The sequence below is a fragment of the Ptychodera flava genome, chromosome 18 (assembly GCF_041260155.1).
Source record: "Ptychodera flava strain L36383 chromosome 18, AS_Pfla_20210202, whole genome shotgun sequence".
Taxonomy (NCBI): domain Eukaryota; kingdom Metazoa; phylum Hemichordata; class Enteropneusta; family Ptychoderidae; genus Ptychodera; species Ptychodera flava.
In genome coordinates this window covers 38,556,804-38,576,433 of record NC_091945.1, presented here as the reverse complement: position 1 = coordinate 38,576,433, position 19,630 = coordinate 38,556,804, and the positions used below count along the sequence as shown (strand labels likewise).

The 19,630-nt window shown below is 36.9% G+C and overlaps 1 protein-coding gene across 2 annotated transcripts in view; it reads left to right on the top strand.

The window, feature by feature from the left end:
• The window catches only part of LOC139117747 (V-type proton ATPase 116 kDa subunit a 1-like), a 79,278-nt gene that overhangs the window by 29,575 nt on the left and 30,073 nt on the right, over nt 1–19,630 (top strand). For both annotated transcript variants that reach the window (XR_011548562.1, XM_070681002.1), the window contains exons 11-14: nt 5,843–5,993; nt 8,589–8,728; nt 10,241–10,386; nt 11,685–11,772. Coding sequence is in view for 1 of the 2 variants with exons in the window: in XM_070681002.1 (XP_070537103.1) it covers nt 5,843–5,993; nt 8,589–8,728; nt 10,241–10,386; nt 11,685–11,772 (525 nt within the window). In the remaining variant the exon portion in view is untranslated. The remainder of the gene's footprint in view (nt 1–5,842; nt 5,994–8,588; nt 8,729–10,240; nt 10,387–11,684; nt 11,773–19,630) is intronic.

Sequence of the window (19,630 nt, the reverse complement as noted above, 5' to 3'; positions counted from 1 at the left end):
TCTGTCAACTGTTGAGTCGCTTGTTAGTCCCCACGGACACCGTCTGGGGGGACTTATAGGTTTGGTCATGTCCGTGCGTGCGTGCGTCCGTGTGTGCGTGCGTGCGTGCGTGCGTCCGTTCACGCAGATATCTCAGAGACGCCTGGAGCGATTTCGTTCAAACTTGGTACAAGGATAGTACCCAACCTCATACAGATGCATGTTGATTTGTTTCACAATGCAATCAAATTTGGCCGTGTTAGAGGACTTTTTAGTTTTCACCTCCATAGACTCCCATGTATAAGGCAGTCCATAGACTCCCACGTATAAGGCAGTCCATAGACTCCCATGTATAAGGCAGTCCATAGACTCCCATGTATAAGGCCAAGAAAAATAAACATTTAGTTTCTCATCTTATTCATATTGCAAAAAGGATGCAGTGACACAGTTTTTAGTCCCCACAGATAAAGTCCGAGGGCTAAATAGATTGGGTCATGTCCGTCCGTGAGTCCATCCGTGAGTCCATCCGTTCACGCAGATATCTCAGACACTTTGTCAAAATGTCAAGTGACCTTGATGACCTTTGACCTCGAATATACATATTTGTCCATAACTCCGTAACCACAAGTGCTAAACCTTGCATATATGGTTTGATGGGACACCCTATGACGCCACATATTGTACCTCATTAATTATGCACATATCTAATTTTGAGCGAGCCAATAAAGCTAGAGGTCTGATTTTTGGTATATATGGATAACTTAGCAATACAATTTTTTTGACAAAATGTCACGTGACCTTGGTGACCTTTGACCTCAAATATACATATTTGTCCATAACTCTGTAACCACAAGTGCTACACCCTTCAAATTTGGTATGATGGGACACCTTATGACGCCACATATTGCACCTCATTAATTATGCACATATCTAATTTTGAGCGAGCCAATAGAGCTAGAGGTCTGAATTTTGGTATATAGGGATAACTTAGCAATACAATTTTTTTGACAAAATGTCACGTGACCTTGGTGACCTTTGACCTCAAATATACATATTTGTCCATAACTCAGTAACCACAAGTGCTACACCCTTCAAATTTGGTATGATGGGACACCTTATGACGCCACATATTGTTCCTCATTAATTATGCACATATCTAATTTTGAGCGAGCCAATAGAGCTAGAGGTCTGATTTTTGGTATATAGGGATAACTTAGCAATACAATTTTTTGACAAAATGTCATGTGACCTCGGTGACCTTTGACCTCAAATATACATATTTGTCCATAACTCAGTAACCACAAGTGCTACACCCTTCAAATTTGGTATGATGGGACACCTTATGACGCCACATATTGTACCTCATTAATTATGCACATATCTAATTTTGTGCGAGCCAATTGAGCTAGACGTCTGAATTTTGGTATATAGGGATAACTTAGCAATACAATTTTTTTGACAAAATGTCACGTGACCTCGGTGACCTTCGCCCTCAAATTTACATATTTGTCCATAACTCAGTAACCACAAGTGCTACACCCTTCATATTTGGTATGATAGGACACCTTATGACGCTACATATTGTAACTCATTAATTATGCACATATCTAATTTTGAGCGAGCCAATAGAGCAAGGGGTCTGATTTTTGGTATATGGGGATAACTTATCAAGACAATTTTTTTGACAAAATGTCACGTGACCTTGGTGACCTTTGCCCTCAAATTTACATGTTTGTCCATAACTCAGGAACCACAAGTGCTACACCCTTCATATTTTGTATGAATGCACACCTTATGACGCCACATATTGTACCTCATTAATTATGTGCATATCTAATTTTGAGCGAGCCAGTAGAGCTAGATGTATGATATTTGGTATATAGGGATAGACTATAGGATAGAAATTTTTTGACAAAATGTCGTGTGACCTCAATAACCTTTTACCTAAAATACACGATTATGTCAATAAATAAGTAACCACAAGTGCTATGTCCTTTATATTTAGTAGGATTGGAGACCTTATGATAACACATGCTTTACCTCGTTAATTATGCCCATATCTAATTCAGGGCAAGCCAATAGAGCTGGAGGTCTGAATTTTGGCATATAGGGATTAATTAGCAATGCAATTTTTTTTTTCAAAATGTCACGTTACCTTGATGACCTTTGACCTTGGTTATACATATATATGCATAACTCAGTAACCACAAGTTCTATACGGTTCAATTTTGATAGGATATTAGACCTTAAGATGTCACATCTTGTACCTCATTTATTATGCAGATATGTATTTATTGGCTGGCCAATACAGCTAGAGGTCTGATCTTTTTTCCCGATTTAGAACCATAACTTAGACATGCCTCTTGTTTCAAATTGGGAGCAACGACATAGACCTATGTGTCCATAGATCTGAACATTACACTCCAGTGATACTTCTTAATGACCACATTTCCCTGCCCCATCAAGACTAATACTCCTCTTACAAGTGGGGACTATGTCATTGTCAATGACTTGTTTTTTCAAAACCGCTAGTCAGACAGCTTTAATATTTGGTTTACATGTCCCTAGGATGACCTTAGTGAGATAATTTCATACAGTCAGGAAATACTTAATTTTGTATCCATGTCTACAGTAGCTTCAGGGACTTTGGCCCTATGTTTTATTATTATTATTATTATTATTATTATTATTATTGTTATTATTATTATTCTTTTTCTTCTTCTTCTTCTTCCGTCCTCTAAATGCAACAGCCACGCGAACACTGTTGCACCTAGAGACTTCAAATTTGGCACATAGGTAAAATTCCTCACAAGTAATTTTTTGATCACATGACCATAACAATGGGTCACGTGACCTGGCAGCCATATTGAAATTAAACTTTCAACTTGGCTTAATTTGCATAAAAATAAACCAATCAAAATTCTGTCAGACATTTTTGTAGACCATAGGGCTAGGCTCCTTCATGCCAAATTTCAAGGTCATAGGCCCTGCCGATTTTGAAAGGAAGATTTTTAAAGTATTATTTTTCACATTTTTCAGTGACCTTTGACCTCCCCTATAGATTTACAAATGCCCATTACAGGCTAGCCAATAGAGCTAGGAGTCTGGTTCTTTTTCGACGTAGACAATCATTGGCTGTTAATGTTCAACGAAATATTTTGGGTCAGGTCACGTGACCTTGACCTCATTAATTATGTGCATATCTAATTCTTGGCTAACCAATAGGGCTAGAGATCCGAATTTTGGTACACATGGACTACTATGGGATAGAAATCTATTGCAAATATGTCACGTGACCAGACCTCATTAATTATGCACATATCTAATTCAAGGCTACGCAATAGGGCTAGAGATCTGAATTTTGGTACACAGGGACTATTATGGGATAGAAATCTATTGCAAATATGTCACGTGACCAGACCTCATTAATTATGCACATATCTAATTCAAGGCTACGCAATAGGGCTAGAGATCTGAATTTTGGTACACAGGGACTACTATGGGATAGAAATCTATTGTCAATATGTCACGTGACCAGACCTCATTAATTATGTACATATCTAATTCTAGGCTTACCAATAGGGCTAGAAAACCGAATTTTGGTACACAGGGTGTACTATGGGATAGAAATCTAATGTCAATATGTCACATGACAAGACCTCATTAATTATGCACATATCTAATTCTAGGCTAACCAATAGGGCTAGAGATCCGAATTTTGGTACACAGATAGTAGTATAGGATAGAAATCTATTGTCAATATGTCACGTGACCAGACCTCATTAATTATGCGCATATCTAGTTCTAGGCTCACCAATAGGGCTAAAAAACCGAATTTTGGTACACAGGGAGTACTATGATATTGAATTCTTTCAACAAAATGTCACATCACCTCGACTACTTTTGACCTCGATTTCACAAATACTACCATAGCCTCCCATCTTTTTGCATATGTATTTCTCTATTGCCCCTGTTGACTGAGATGTCTCGAAACCCGCTGATTGCTGCTTTGCAGCTATATTTACTTTTGTCATTCTTAATTTTCTGGTTTAAATATTTCTTATTGTTTTTCTGGTTGTACTGTGCAGAAATTGTCACAACATCAACGTATAATTTGCCTGCACTGAACATATAGAAAAACACTTATTGTTGATCTTTGGTATGTACCAATTCTGATCAAATTTGAGCGACGCCGTATAATTGCGGTATTTTTGCCATTTTTGGTCAAAAAATGTGTATTTCTAAAAGTACATATACGATAGCTTTGAAATTTGGTATACAGGTTCCTACAGATGAACTAAATGATATTTGATGAAACTATGATGAAATCTGCAATTTGGTATTTTTGGGGAAATTTTTGCCATTTTTAGTCAAAAAGGTGTTACTCAATAAGTACTGGTCTAATCGCTTTGAAATTCGGCATACATGTTTCTACAGATGAACTAAGTAAAATATATATAGAATTTGTGATAAAATCTGTAATTTTGTATTTTGGGGCAATTTTTGCCATTTTTGGTCAAAAAATGTGTATTTACAAAACTACTTATCTGATAGCTTTGAAATTCGGTATACAGGTTCCTACAGATGATCTAAATGATATTTATTGAAAAAATGATGAAATCTGCAATTTTGTAATTTTGGGGCAAGTTTTTCCATTTTTGGTCAAAAAATGTGTTTCTCAAAAATTACTGGTCTGATAGCTTTGAAATTTGATATGCAGGTTCCTACAGATGAACTAAAATGCGATATATATTGAAATTATGATTAAATCTACAATTTTGTATTTTGGGGGCAATCTTTGCCATTTCACTATCTGTAACTAATTTAAGTGCTGTTTACATTGGAATGATAGCACTGATAGCATTTAAAGAATCCCCAAGGTTGTAAATAGCTCAACTACTTTACATATCCTGCCATCTGGCCATTGTAGCTCTTCATGTAAACACAGTCAATACCAAGGGGTGGAAAATTTGATATGGGGGGGGGGGGGGTGGTCGTGTACCTGTAGAAGATTGATTTGGTAGCATTAATTTTTTTTTACCTGATCCTTTGTACACTATTTTTGTCCCCACTCTCCCACCTTTTCTTTTTGCCAAGCCTTCTCTGGCTGATTTTTAGCTCATATTTGGTATGTATATAAATATCAAAAAAGAGCTTGTATGGTGAGTTGATGGCATCTGTATGTCTGTATTTATGTATGTAAATATGTATGTATGAATGTATGTATGTATGTGCGGATGTACCAGTATGTCCGTCACACGCAAAAGCTCCCAAACCGGGCACCTACAATTACAGTATTTGGTGTACAGGTAGACCCAGGGGTTGAGATGTGACGTTGTTCAAATGAACATGTAAGTGTCAAAAATATGCAAATAAGGTAAGAAAAAGGGGAAATCCTGCAAATGTGCAGGAGTGGTGGCATTAACTGAAACAGCTCACTCATCTGAGTTGGAGATTCTGTAATCTCTAACCTATTTGTATGCAGTGTACCTATTATGTCTGGGAGTGGTGGCAGTGACTGAAACAGGATACTCCACTGACCATTTCCTGTCATCGTTCATGAACTGATACATATTGGCAGATCTGCTGAAACCATGAAGGACTGTGTTGAAACATTCCTCTGCTAAGCCTGTTCCTAAAGTTGACCTACAGTACCGATGTTGCAGACCTTATTTTCTATTTGTCATTCGTATTTTTCTTGTTGTACTGTGTAGAAATCATCTTCATAACATCAAAGCAGAATTTTGCTGCACTGAACAGACAGAAAAAACATTCATCATTGATCTTTGGTACCAATACTAGTATGTACCAATTCTGATCAAATGTGAGCAACACCGTATCATTTGTGGTATTTTTTCTGTAGGAAAGAAGTGAATCGACTGTGCCATCTATTTTACATATTGTGGAGACAGATCACAGCCATCCAACTTACAACCGCACCAATCAGTTTACAAAGGCTTACCAGGCTATTGTAAATGCCTATGGTGTTGCGAATTACAGAGAAGTGAACCCAGGTAAGTACTGTGTCATACATAGAACATTTTGTAAAAGTATATACGTGCTGTTTTAGTACTCATGCATGAATAGTTTTTCTTCAAACTGGCAGAGAAAATACTAGAGGGGAAAAAATTCATTATTTAATAGTCTCCACAGGATGAAGTCCCGAATGAGACTCATGAATTAGGTTCTGTCCATCTGTCTGCCTGGAGCTCTTTCTCTGACTTGCCGAAGCATGTCTAAATGTTATACAAGGACAATACACTATGGCTTACATATGCACATAAAATTATTTTGTAATCCAATCCATTAGTGCACCAATGTCATCTCTCTGTCAGTCTAAATGTCAGTCTGTCTATCTGTTGACCAAATTTGTAGTGCTCCACTACTCAAAATTATTGCACCAAATGTGACCAGCTTTGGTATGAGGAATGTTTGCAACAGCCACATTGTACCTCACATGGAGTTTTGGACATACCTGGTTCATTTGCTGCCAAGGCACAGCCAAATGACTTCATGGAAGTGTTTGGAAATTGGTAAAGGTTTCTTTATGCTAAAACTTGGGCCAAAATCAGTAAATCTTTCCACCGTAAAATGTACCTCTGCATTGACAATGCAGTAAGCAAAAAGAGGAAAAGGACTCATATTTTATAAGGGACTGGTCAGTTTCTTCGGCCTGGGGGGGTGGATTATTTTTTGCCGACGTCAAAAGTGGCTGACCCCCCTATTCCAAATTTTGAAAACAGGGTGACCCCCTATTCCAACTTTCAAAAACAGGGTGACCCCCCTCCCCCCCGCGCGACATAGGTAAAACAAAAGGTGGACATAATTATATATATATATATATATATATATATATATATATATATATATTATATTATATTATATATTATTATTATATTTTACATTTTACATATATTTATATTTTAAATAGTCATTCTATGTTTTAATGAAATTATTGACATGTCAGTTGTAAGATAGGAATTTCAAAGTGTCAATCTTAAAGTTTGAATACAGTATATTTTGAATGAGCTGTATTTTGAATGAGCTGTGAATGTATTTCACACTTTCTATGCTTAACCAGATGTCCTGAACTGTTGTACAGAAATGGATGTCAATCATTAATATCAAAGATGAAAAAGCAGTGAATCAAAAATTTTGATGGGTGTTAAGACTTGCCAACTATCCAATAAATCTCCTGAGGAGCCATAGAGAGCTTTTTTAGCCAAATCTGATGTGTACAGAGTCTGAGAGGACCTTTTCTTGTAACATTGAAACCATAAAAGCACAGCTAATAATGACAAAAACTGCCCTTTTAACTGTTATTTTGTTCATAAAAAAGCATCTTTCTACAGAAAACCTGTGACACAAAGGAAAATAATTGCATCAATGAGAAGGAAGGATATCTTGTCATTTTTCTATTTCGAAAATAAGTCACTGTATCAAATATATATTGTGAAATATTTGTTCATGTTGCTTTCTCATACTGAATTCTCATAGAGAGAACAGAAGAGTATCAGGAATTTGTCATCCTTTTCACATGAAATGCAGATTTCATAATGTTACACTTTCACTTAGCAAACATCAAGATATCTCTGATTTATTAAAGTATTGCGCCTGAAGGGTGCGCCGAAAAATATGAAACATCCTGATATCTTTGAATAATATGCCTTGTATATTAAAGTCGTGCACCTGAAGGGCATGCTAAAAAATGTCTGATATATTAAAGTAATGAGCTTGAAGAGCACGCTGAAAAATATTGAACATACAGATATCTCTGATGTATGTATGCTTGATATGTTAAAGTTGGGCATGCTGAAAAATATGACTGATTATTAAAGTTACGCGCCCTTGCCAACTTTCAGCACCCTACACCATTTTAGTCAAAAAATTATCCAAAGCCAATGGTGGTATTGCTTTAAAATTTGGTTTACAGGTACCTAAGGATGACCAAAACAGGATAAATTGAAATCATGATGGAATTTGCATATTTGTATTTTTTGGCAATTTTTGGTCAAAAACTCTTCTTTGAAACTGTGTATCACATCACTTTTAAAGTAGGTGCAAAGATCATTATGAGGTGGATCATTTCATATTGCTGGGGTATAAGATTAATTTGGACTTGCAATGGAATTTTCTTGGTAATCATTCTGTAAGAATGCAATGTCATGTGTGTACTAGTACTTAATATTTCTGTAGAATTGGAGGACAGATTTATTGACACTATTTTTTACATCTCCAATACAATGATCGTTCTGTAATTTTCCAAAGTATCGTCAAATACAAGAAAAAATGTAACTAGAAGGTAGTTCGCCTGAAATTATCGTGCATTACAAATCTGTTTCCAAGTTCTGAAATAAGTATCTTTAAATAGATGGATTTTATTTGTATCAAAGTCATGTTGCAACTTCAAAATATGGTTCCAGCAAGGAAAGGTATGCAACACATTTTAAATGTGTACATCTTAGATTTTGCAACTTTGTCATGAAAGAATCTTTCTCATTGCTGACGTGGAAATACTTTGAAAGAAATAGGTTTGATTTTCTAATTGAGTCATATCCTATGCTTGTTGATTTAATTGTAATTCATTTTATTTCCTTGCCAACTTTCAGCACCCTACACTATCATCACCTTCCCATTCCTGTTCTCTGTCATGTTTGGTGATGGCGGCCATGGCCTAGTGATGGCACTGTTTGGTCTGTGGATGTGCGTCTATCAGAAATCACTTGCTGCTTCTGCCGGAAACAATGAAGTGAGTTGTATTGTTTGTTATTGTGGAATACACAGTTAGTAATGGACAACCAAAGTACTGCATTTACAAGTCCCATGTAGTTTCCAAGATTCAGCTTTGTAGTGGTTTTCAAAGGAGAAAAAGAAAAAGAAACTTAATGGACACATTGAAACAATTGAATGCAATGTAGTGTCAAAGAGAAACTTTTTTAAAATTTATATTTAAACTCGACAACTCCATATGTGAAACACCTCTTTTCATGGAGGTCGAGTACTTCAAAATACCCATAACCCACAACCCCAATGGAGCACAGAGGAGTAAAGTGCCTTGCTCAGGGCACAGTCCCTGTGCTCAAGGGCACAACACTGAGCTGGAGTCTCAAATTCACCGTCCTCCGACAGTGAATCCGCTACTCTGGATCTACTGGGATTTGAACTGGGTTTCGAACTCACCATCCTCCGATAGTTAGTCCGTTACCCTAACCAGCCAAGTTTAATATCTACATATCAGACTATCAGCAGTAAATAATATCAGTGGATAGGCTCTAGTTTGCTACACAGCTTCTGGTCCATTGCTGACACTGATATGCTGTCAACTGTCTGGCTGAGCAAGCCCCAAGACAAATATGTAGCAACATCTTGACACGTTTTCAACCAAATTATCGGCATATGGAAAATACTTAAAATTGATGTATACTGTTCTGTGAAAAGTTCCTGAAAATGAAATCTGGGCAACACCTATTCATCTATTCAACATGAATATCTCTTCATTTACTGTCATGAAATAATATGTACAAAATAATGATCATGAAATTAACCAACTTTTACTCAAACTTTCTTCAATGATACTTTCGACCATTCTCTTACCAAAGCAAGAATAAAAATCGGAGCTCACCGTGCAAAATTTGATTTTAAAGGAACAAATTACCTAAAATTTCCCAATATTTGAAATACAAAATGGCAGCCATCCCTGTATTAACTCTATGGGAAAAATAAAATTTTGACTTCTGAAAAACTAAGACAATGAAATTTGTTCTTTCCCCAAGAGCTTTAAAATGAGCCCCAATAAGTGGTTGATCAGAAGAAAATTGGAAAGCCCGAATTTCTGTGCCCAAGGCGCATTATATCTTAAAGGAATACAGTTGTTGGAACTGCGCTCAAAGGTCGTATGGGATCCATACGACCAATGTAAACACTGTATCCCAGGTACAATGGTGATTGATAAAAGTTAAAACATGTCTGTCATAATCTACATCATATAATATAAATGTTGCAGCTATGATGAGGAGGTGCATCTAGATATCGTGCACGAAATATATTGTTTGTAAACAAGGAACGTGCACAGGCGCAGTTCTGACAACTGTTTCCCTTTAATGAACATTAGTAGTAAGATAAAATCTCTATGCTACAGTTTTACATTGTTTCAAAGAGTTTGACATTTGTATGTTTTCTTTCAAATGATAAATTAAAAATATATGACTTAAACATCCCTAACAATGGAATGTTATCTAAATATCATTAATGTTTATTATAGATGTGGGGTACAATATACGCAGGTCGGTATGTGGTATTGCCAATGGGTCTATTTTCCATCTATTCTGGCCTGATCTACAATGACTTCTTTTCCAAGTCGCTGAACATATTTGGATCATCATTCAATGTGTCTGGAGCTGAGTACAGGTAAACATTTCTTGAAAAATATGGAGTGTAACACGAATTGTTAGTACATTTAATAGACAAGCCAAGTTTGTCGTCTCCGAACAAAAAATTCGGGATTTATTCTCTGGTCGTTCTACGTCACGACAACCTGTGTCTATGTCATCAATTTTGGTGCGTCGGACCTTTTTTTGGTCGATCTTCAGTGTGCTCGTATTAAATGTAAACAAACAACATGGCGGCCGATGTTTCTCCCACAATCAAATGTGTTTGACATAAAAATATCGCAAACATTAGTCATGATTATTAGAGTCTGACAATACATCAACTAGGCAAATTTTTGAGACCTCGTGTTTTTGTCGCCGATATGCATTTGGTTCGTATTCATATGGACCCGGCGGACGCCTGAACTTTCGACGCACTGTACTTTCATATGGTAGACCAGGGTAGAACACGGTCCCATGGGTAGACATAACGTTTCCACTGCAACAAGGGGGTCAAGTGCAGTGTCCATGCCTCCAAAAGTTATGTAATGAAATCGATATTTTCACAGACTACGACATTAATATTCCGAACAATGTAAACACAAGAGTGTACCGCCTGTATATTCCAAAGGAATTACGTACTAAATATTTTGCGGAAACAACGAACTCGAAGCTGGTCACGTTACCGTGGGTTCTGTAAGCACCGCAAACAGGGTCAGGCGCGACGTTTACAGTGTTCGCAACGTCGAGATTCAGTCGATATTTGTTCCCGAAAAATAGCATATCTTGGTCTGTGATAAATTTCTAGGCCTATGCTCTCTTTGAAATAGTATATAACTTTACGGAAGGTACGTGTAGACCGAAAGGTCCTCTGGCATTTGCTCTATACAAGAACGAACGTGAACACTCAGGCATGCGACGGACGACTGGAAATGATTGACAACTTGCGCATGGCGTACTGATGTTATTCCTAAAATATTTCAAAAGTTTAAATGCGGAATCGTCATGGAAAACTTCTTTTTTACTTTGCAAAAAATAATGAATGGCTTGTGCATGTGATAAGTATATTATTCGTTGTCTTCGACTCATGGTGACGCGGTCATTACGTCACAAGTATTTTCCTTCACTGAACGAAGAAAAATATTAGGGAATAATATCTAATTGTTATTGAAATCATGTATTAAGTGATCCACTGCATGCACCTTGTTCAAATAAATCATCATCATTTCATGTAAACACTTTCAACAAGTCATATCGAATATCATACTCTATACTACTTTGCTGTAATTTCCTCACATTTTTATTGTCCAAGTTATGTATTTTGTTTCACTTTTCCAGCAATGAAACAATACGACATAATGAGTTTTTACAGTTGGCTCCAGAATCTACCTTCTCAGGTTCTCCATATCCACTTGGCTTTGATCCAGTAAGTAGTGATACTTGTTGTTTTGGATTCAGTGACAGTGGTATGATATGTTTATCTGTTTGTTACTTTAATCTGTTTATTCACACATGTGTTAGTCATTTACAGTGAGACACACTTTCTGTTGTGTTTCCCTGACAAGAGTTTCCTTATGTTAATAGCAAAGGACGATTTTCCTGTGTATTGCAAAGGTATGATATTCGTGTTATGTTTGTCAGTGGATTTATAGTCTGTGTTGATGATGCACAGCATAAGAATGTGTATTTCAGATTTAAATACAGTTCACTAGAATGTAGTTTCTAAATTTAGGAATCTACCAAAACAAGACGGTGGCATCAAATCCATATCCCCTATCTAAAAAACAGTTATGTAGGGTTTTCTATTGCTTAGCCTTCCCATATGTTGAAACATTTGAAGGTTGTACATCAACAGCAATCTATACATGTCTTGTATATCAACTTACCCTTTGAGCGCCAAAGTCGATTTTTGTCCCCTTTAGTCCCCTTTAGTCAATTTTTCTCAGATTTTTGCCAAATTTTTGAGAAAAAAACTGAGGAAATGAAATGTGATATCCATTTGGTCCAAAATTATCAAAAAGATTACAGAAAAATTCATAAAAATTGGTAAAATGTTGCTCAAAATTTTGACAGGGGAAATTTCAGCGCTCAAAGGATTAATACTCTTGTAAATTTTACTCATACTGGCATAGCTACTGTCCACTAATGATCAGATTCTTACTATTTACAAGTCACACATGTGAAATGGCCTGAAATCAATGTATGAAAGGACAGGGCCTTGTATAACAGGTCACCTTCTCATTGGGAGGTCAGTGAGTGGAAATATTTTGGGTCAGCACACTTCCAACCACTTCATGAAAACTATGCCAACAGAGTCATAATTGAATAATGAAGACACCAATGCATGCACAATGTATTGTGAATATATAGTGATTGACACTATCAAGAAAATGTCAGGAAATTTTGGGAAATAGAGCTGATTTTGATAGAGGATCATATCCTCACTAGCAAATGTTTATATTTAGGTGCTTTATAGAGATTCCCGTCATTGCTGTTTTTAGTCCCCATGGACACCGTCCGGGGAGACTTATAGTTTTGGTCATGTCCGTGCATGGGTCTGTCTGTCTGTCTGTCCATATGTCCATCTGTTCACGCAGATATCTTAGAGATGCCTTAAGCAATTTCATTCAAACTTGGTACAAGGATTACTCCTATGTCATACATACGCACAGTGCATAGTTTTCATACATACATTGTTTTGTGATCTGATCCCATGTGGCCGTGTGATGGCCATTTTATTAAAAAAGTGGGGACTATGTCATTGACACTGACTTAATGAAAAAAGAGCTCTGTATCTAGAGCAAGTGACTGCACTAAATTTGATGAAACTTTCCGTCACACAGAGCTCTGATAGCACATAATGAGATATGTCAGTATTGCATCAATTAATTGCGAATTTGCATATTTAATGAAGGTATGTAATTAGAGAGATATGCCTAGAAATACTGGAGCAAACTTTATGAAACTAAGCACAGATCTTAAGCACACTGTCTCATAATAGTGTACAAAGACACTCTATAGTGACATGCAAATTAATTGCTAATTTGCATATTTAATGAACTTTCCTAATTACTGGGCTATCTCCAGGACCATTGCATCAAATTTGATGAAACTTGGTACAGATGTTTATCTTCCAGTAGTGTTATGGCATGCAAATATATGTATAAATTTTCGTAATACCGTAAAATTCCCAATTGAAGCCGCGGCTTGTATTAGAAACATTTTTGAGGGACCCCTAGGATCACGCACTGAAGTCCCGGTGCGGCTTCAATTAGGTACATTTCCTGTGTTTCGATATTTTTCTCAATGCTCACCAAGCATTGCACGGGCAATCGCTATTGTTATGCAAATTGGTACCAATGAATTCTGCGTGAATAAATTACCCGCATAAAAAGCCCCTACCCTAGTGTAACTCCAATATAGAAACGTTAGGAGAGTGTATTTGGTCGTTAAACTTGGTAAAATTCCTTTTAGATAATAACGAAACTATTAAAAGATGTTCAAACAATGGGAAACTGGAGTTCCCTTGACAGAATCGTAAGGAAAATGACACGTTTTACCAGTACTTTCTTGATTCTCTGACCCTGCTGACCCCCGTCCCCTAAATAGAATAGTCTCACTAAGGTCGGCCATGTTGACCAGCATGCATCAATCAATCAATCTTTATTTACTCGACACATACTAACAGAGAGTATGGTATGGTACATCAAGATGTGTTACAAATGTAAGTGAACAATACAGAGAAAGAAAAACAACCATTCATCTCTGTAATACGAAAACATGCAATAATTACATTCATTGGAGCTGCTTCAGCTCAGTATAAACATGTGCTCTTTAAGGTAGCGACTCAGGTTCATTGTCACTTATTTTCAATCCTCATTTTCACAAAGAAGAAGTGGTCACACACCCGACATGTGGTACTTTTTTTATCTGCTCGGTCACCGAAGAGTTCAGAAAATTTGTTAGTTTTTCAAAAACAGTGCGCATACGGCTGTATTACTCAAAAACACGTGTTTTTTAGTTTTTTTACTCAAAAAAGTGTAAGTACAAATCTCCAATCGGCCTTGGTGATCTGTTTACGGCAATCGACGGCTGGGTATACTGGGCAAAAAACCGTGTCCCGAATTTTTGAAATTCTCTTTTGTTTTCGCACAATGCGCCTTCAAAGTGTCAACTTGACGATTTTTGCGTAAATTATCGGCCTTTGTTCAAGTTTGTCAGGATATCTTCACTTCCAGGCCTTTTATCGGAAATCTGAGACACGGTCTTTCAGATATATTCATTCACTGTCCACAGGTGAAAAATCAGGCTAATCTGTCCAGGCGCCGCCGACTTATACTTATTTGAATAATGTACGCACTGCCAAAAACGGAACTGAGAAAATCGACGATTTGTGTAAACGACCTATGCGTCACACATTGTGGCCAAGAAATCCGAGTCGCGCACCATTTTCTGCAAATGTTCTTACACCAGGACTAAGTTGAAATATTTAGAGTAAGTTTTGGGAATTTAGAATATGTTTAGGATTGCAGATCGTGTGAAAATAGAAAGAAAACATAGGGCCAAAGTCCCTGAAGCTACTATAGACATGGATACAAAATTAAGTATTTCCTGACTGTATGAAATTATCTCACTAAGGTCATCCCAGGGACATGTAAACCAAATATTAAAGCTGTCTGACCAGCGGTTTTGAAAAAACAAGCGACTCAACAGTTGACAGAGCTCTGCTGTGTTAACCTTTTGTGACACATGTATTGATGAAGAAGGTGGATATTTTTGATAGCTCATTTCAGGATGGCCTGACCAAAATTGGAAAAAAATTCCGTAAAAATACAGATTTGCATATTTCATCAGACTATATTAGTCTATAATAGCAAATAAACCAGAGTTAATTACATTCTAATTAAAGTAAACAAGACTTGCTTAAATCAAGATTAAGTCATAAAAAAACAGCATATCTGTCAGGTTATAAAGATTCTTGAGCTGGTTACCTTTATCAGTATTTTCATCCTATTAACCAAGCACATTTTAACTTTCAAATTAACATTGTAAGTAAGTTCTGTTGAATAAGTTGAGACTGTGCGTACTCAGAGAAAGCACACTGAAGAGACAAATGTTTGAAACTTAAGAAGTTCAAGGTCATCAAAAGCATTATAAGGAATCATGTTACACTTTCATTGCACTGTTTACACAGATTGCATAATTGCTATAAATAGCACATGAGGAATCTTACAGCCATGCTTTACCATAAAAATCCTATCACTTTGACCACTCTTTTGATTGACCACTCTATTTTTTTCCTCAAAAAGTAATCTTATTTTATCCTTACCAAGTCAACCATAAATGGAAATTAGAACTTTCTCTATCTCTATTTATTTGACCACCCTATCATGACAAACTATTATGAGCAATTTCTTTTAGATAACATAAATGGTGGTTCAGAATATCAAAGTTGGGATTCAGGAAAGTTGTCTTTACAGTAAGCATTTCACTATGAACTGTCAAAAAAAGTTGAACTTTCTAATAATTCCACACTAAAATAATTTTGGCTTTGATGATTTCCTAATTAATTCAATTATTTAAAATCTTATTAATTATTTTTTTCTGGGTGAATTGATAGGGTTTATACAGTACAAGAATTACATACAATGTAAGTCAAATTTTGACCAAAAATGACAAAAAATTCCTTAAAAATACACATTTGCATATTTCATCACAATTTGAACAAATCTAACTTGGGTTATCCCTAGGGACCTGTATACCAAATAACAAAGCTGTCTGACCAGCGGTTATGAAGAAGAAGATTTTTTTACCAAAAACACCTTTTTTGGCATTAATTTGCCTATTTTCAACAATATCAAAAAATTAAAAAAAGAGTTTCTCAAAATCATATTTTTCATCTACACAACAAATATCAAATCAGTAAGTACTGCGGTTCTCAAGATATTTGAGTGGACGGACGCCTCACAAACGGACATACATACATACATACATACATACATACATACATACAGACTGACGACGGACGCCGGACGGATACCCATCCCAATAGCTTCTATAGACTATAGTCTATAGTAGCTAATTATACACTGAACTGGCAAATTCTTAGTGCCAGCAGTGGATGGTATTTACACAACAAACACAGAGGGGTAATTAGCGATTTAATCCATTTTTGGACGTTTAACTAGTAGATTAACTGTATACTGTTGTCTCAACGGTTACAATCTGGTTACTAGTGTTCACAGTCAAGACGAACTGAGACGTTGAAACTTGTGTAAAAAAGTCTATCCGATCGAGACCTGTGTGCTGTTGTCGTGCGATCGCGTCGGGCATTCACTTGTTCTTGACTCAAGTTGTCTACTTCCTGTCTCGCGATCGGCAATTTATGCATGTTCTTTGTGAAAAATGATTGTCAAGTTCATGTTAGCACCGACACTGTGCGAACGGGACGTCAGTTGCTAGTTTTCCTTCCTCAAGATGAGACGAACACATGTAACTCTTGACAACATAAAATGTCTGTTGTATTTTCTTAGCTTTTGCACCGCAATGCAAACTTGTCGCCCTTCGTTACGACGGGAGAGGTTGACTCGTGTTAATTTTTTCAAACTTTATCTATATGTGTTCTTATACCGATTTTATCAAACTAATAATAATCACGCCGTAGCGTAGAACAGTGCAGGCTGTCATCGACAGAGTGTTCCGAGAGACAGAGTATCGACAAGTCTACAGTGGAGTCACTCGACTTGCGCAATACCAGCGCTCAAATAATTATTTCGGAGATTTTTACTTTTAATCAAAATTTTGATGACTGACCTCATATAGCAAAATTGCTAGTTTCAGCACTTCTAGAAGTTGAGCCGGGTTTGTTTTACGTTCAGTGTTGAGGTCCAGCTAGCAGCTGTGGAGTCTGCGGGTAATAGATAAGTTTAGACAACACGCACACAAGAATCATTTGTGAACCTCGCAATCCACGTTTGACGTAATTTATTTTTTTGGTCATATTTAAAGAAAGAAAGGGCATGAAATAAAAAAAATATTTGCATTTCGTTTCGACAAATTAGCAGATCGGTGAACTTGCTCTTGTGAATCTGCATCATGTGTGTATGAACTCCTGCACTCGCTTGGGAAACTCCTTGACATAAATGTCGCGTGTTTTCGGGTACGGTGTTGTTCAAGGTTTCTCAGCAGACACGAAAAGGCTGCACGATAGAAAGATGAAACTTCGAGTGTAAAAATATAAAAGAACTCGATACTAACACCAAGCATGTACAGCAAGAGTGATAAAATTATCGCAACTAACAGAAGTTTCATCTCGCTCAGGCTAATTTTTGGACTCGGGTATGTAATCAGCGTAGCCTAATATGTTCGAAAAGCAGCTTGTCAAATACTTTCATTGTTGTTGAAATGAGCACGTCTCCGTTAACGTCTGCGTCCTCGGCCAAATCTGACTCTTCACTGCATTCTTGATCGGTTATTGCAGGGAGTATGAGCCAAAGTCCGACTGTTTTACATTTAAATCGACCTTTGCGCACGTTGCCGTCTTTTCAGGTCCGCTTTTGTGGACCTCGCTTGCTTTTTCGACGGTACTGAGCGCGAGCGCCGGCTTTAGTCTGCTCGACGTGTTTGCCGTACCGATACATGCGGAGTTCAAAACGCTGAGCATAACGTTGAAGATAGCGCATGCGCACTATACCGCCAAGCCTATACATAATCTCTGCGTGTTTATCAAAGATATCGTGGTCGGTAGTCCGCGACCGTTAAGACAAAAGGGAAAGAATGGCACGCGGTGTAGCTGATAGTTTGCCATTTTAGTAATATTTCAGGAATTTCCCGGTACGATGTGACCCAACACCTTTTCCCACAGAAAGGCCACGTGTCAGTGGTTCGAAATTTGAAATTAAAAAAAAATTGCTAAAATTGACCTTTGAACCTGAGTCGCATCGTTAAGAAAACAGTAAAAGTCTGAACAACAAATGAACAAAAGTTACCAGGACATTTTTCAGCCCGGAGCTGCTGGAGGGTTCAGCATACATTTGTATTCTTTAGAAATACAGCTAGATCAAGAACATTTTGTTCCATTAACTTTTTAACAACTTCTTCTTTTTCTAAGAGACTATAACATTTACAAAAATCTGTACCACTACTATGCATGATGTCTTTGTTTCAAGTTTAGGGGTTTTTGGACGCTGAAATTTCACAAAAAATGTCACTGCTGTATTCAGAGATTGTACAATCAATTTCTTTGGACGTGTAAGTTGATTTTGAAAGCGATAGAAGATCAAATGGTGTTGAAAAAAATCGTGCATAAAATTAGCATAAATTAAGCGTCCATGGCAGACGGGTCCCCTTGATTTACAGCTGTCTTGTGTTGCCGAACCGGTGGCTCATACTCGGATAGTGCAATAAAGGCAAGTGAATGACCTTTGGTAACTTTACTGGCATGTCTTTGTGAACTGTTTTGTGGTCAAATTTTATTTTCTCATGATCAAAAACGGAACGTGTACAAGCTTATATGCACCCACCATGGTCATTCAGTACAGTATAGGCATGTCAATATGATGCAGGTGGTGTTGTTGTACGTCAGGCATCGGTAAGGGTACGTGGGTAGTGAATGAAAACTACGTATCTCAATCTCTCAACTATTTTAACTTGTACACAAACACCGTTGCTTCAAAATTGTTGCATCAGATAATTGACTATGGCGGTGTTTACCACACTGACAAAAACTTCGGCCGTGTTCAAACATTCACACAAACGAGCCGATACATGGGGCATTGTTTGTACTTTTGTTACTATCAATGACAAAATGCACAATGGTAGTAGTGTTAAAAAGGAACTTTTTATTGGGTATTTTTTCTGTAAGAAAGACACCTGTCAATCATTAGCACAAGTCAATGACGCGAGGCAAGCCAGCTGGTATTTCAGCATGCATTGTTTCATGATGGGCTCAGAGAAGGGGTGCGGCTTCTATAATGGTACAATTCAAAAACCCAAAATGGGCAAACAATGAGCCAAGACAATGTTTCAAAGTCAGGGTGCGGCTTCAATTAGAGGTGCGGCCTCAATTGGGAATTTTACGGTATGCTGATATGTCAAGAAATGGTTCATCAAATTTCATGAAACTTGGTATAGATGTTGAGCTTACATTGCTTTCACATTGAATAAAAAAACTAATAGCAGTGTCATGTTAATTAATTTTGATTTAATATTTAATGAACTTTCCAAATTAGAGTGATATGTTCAGAAATACTTCATCAAATTTGATGAAACTTGGTACAGATGTT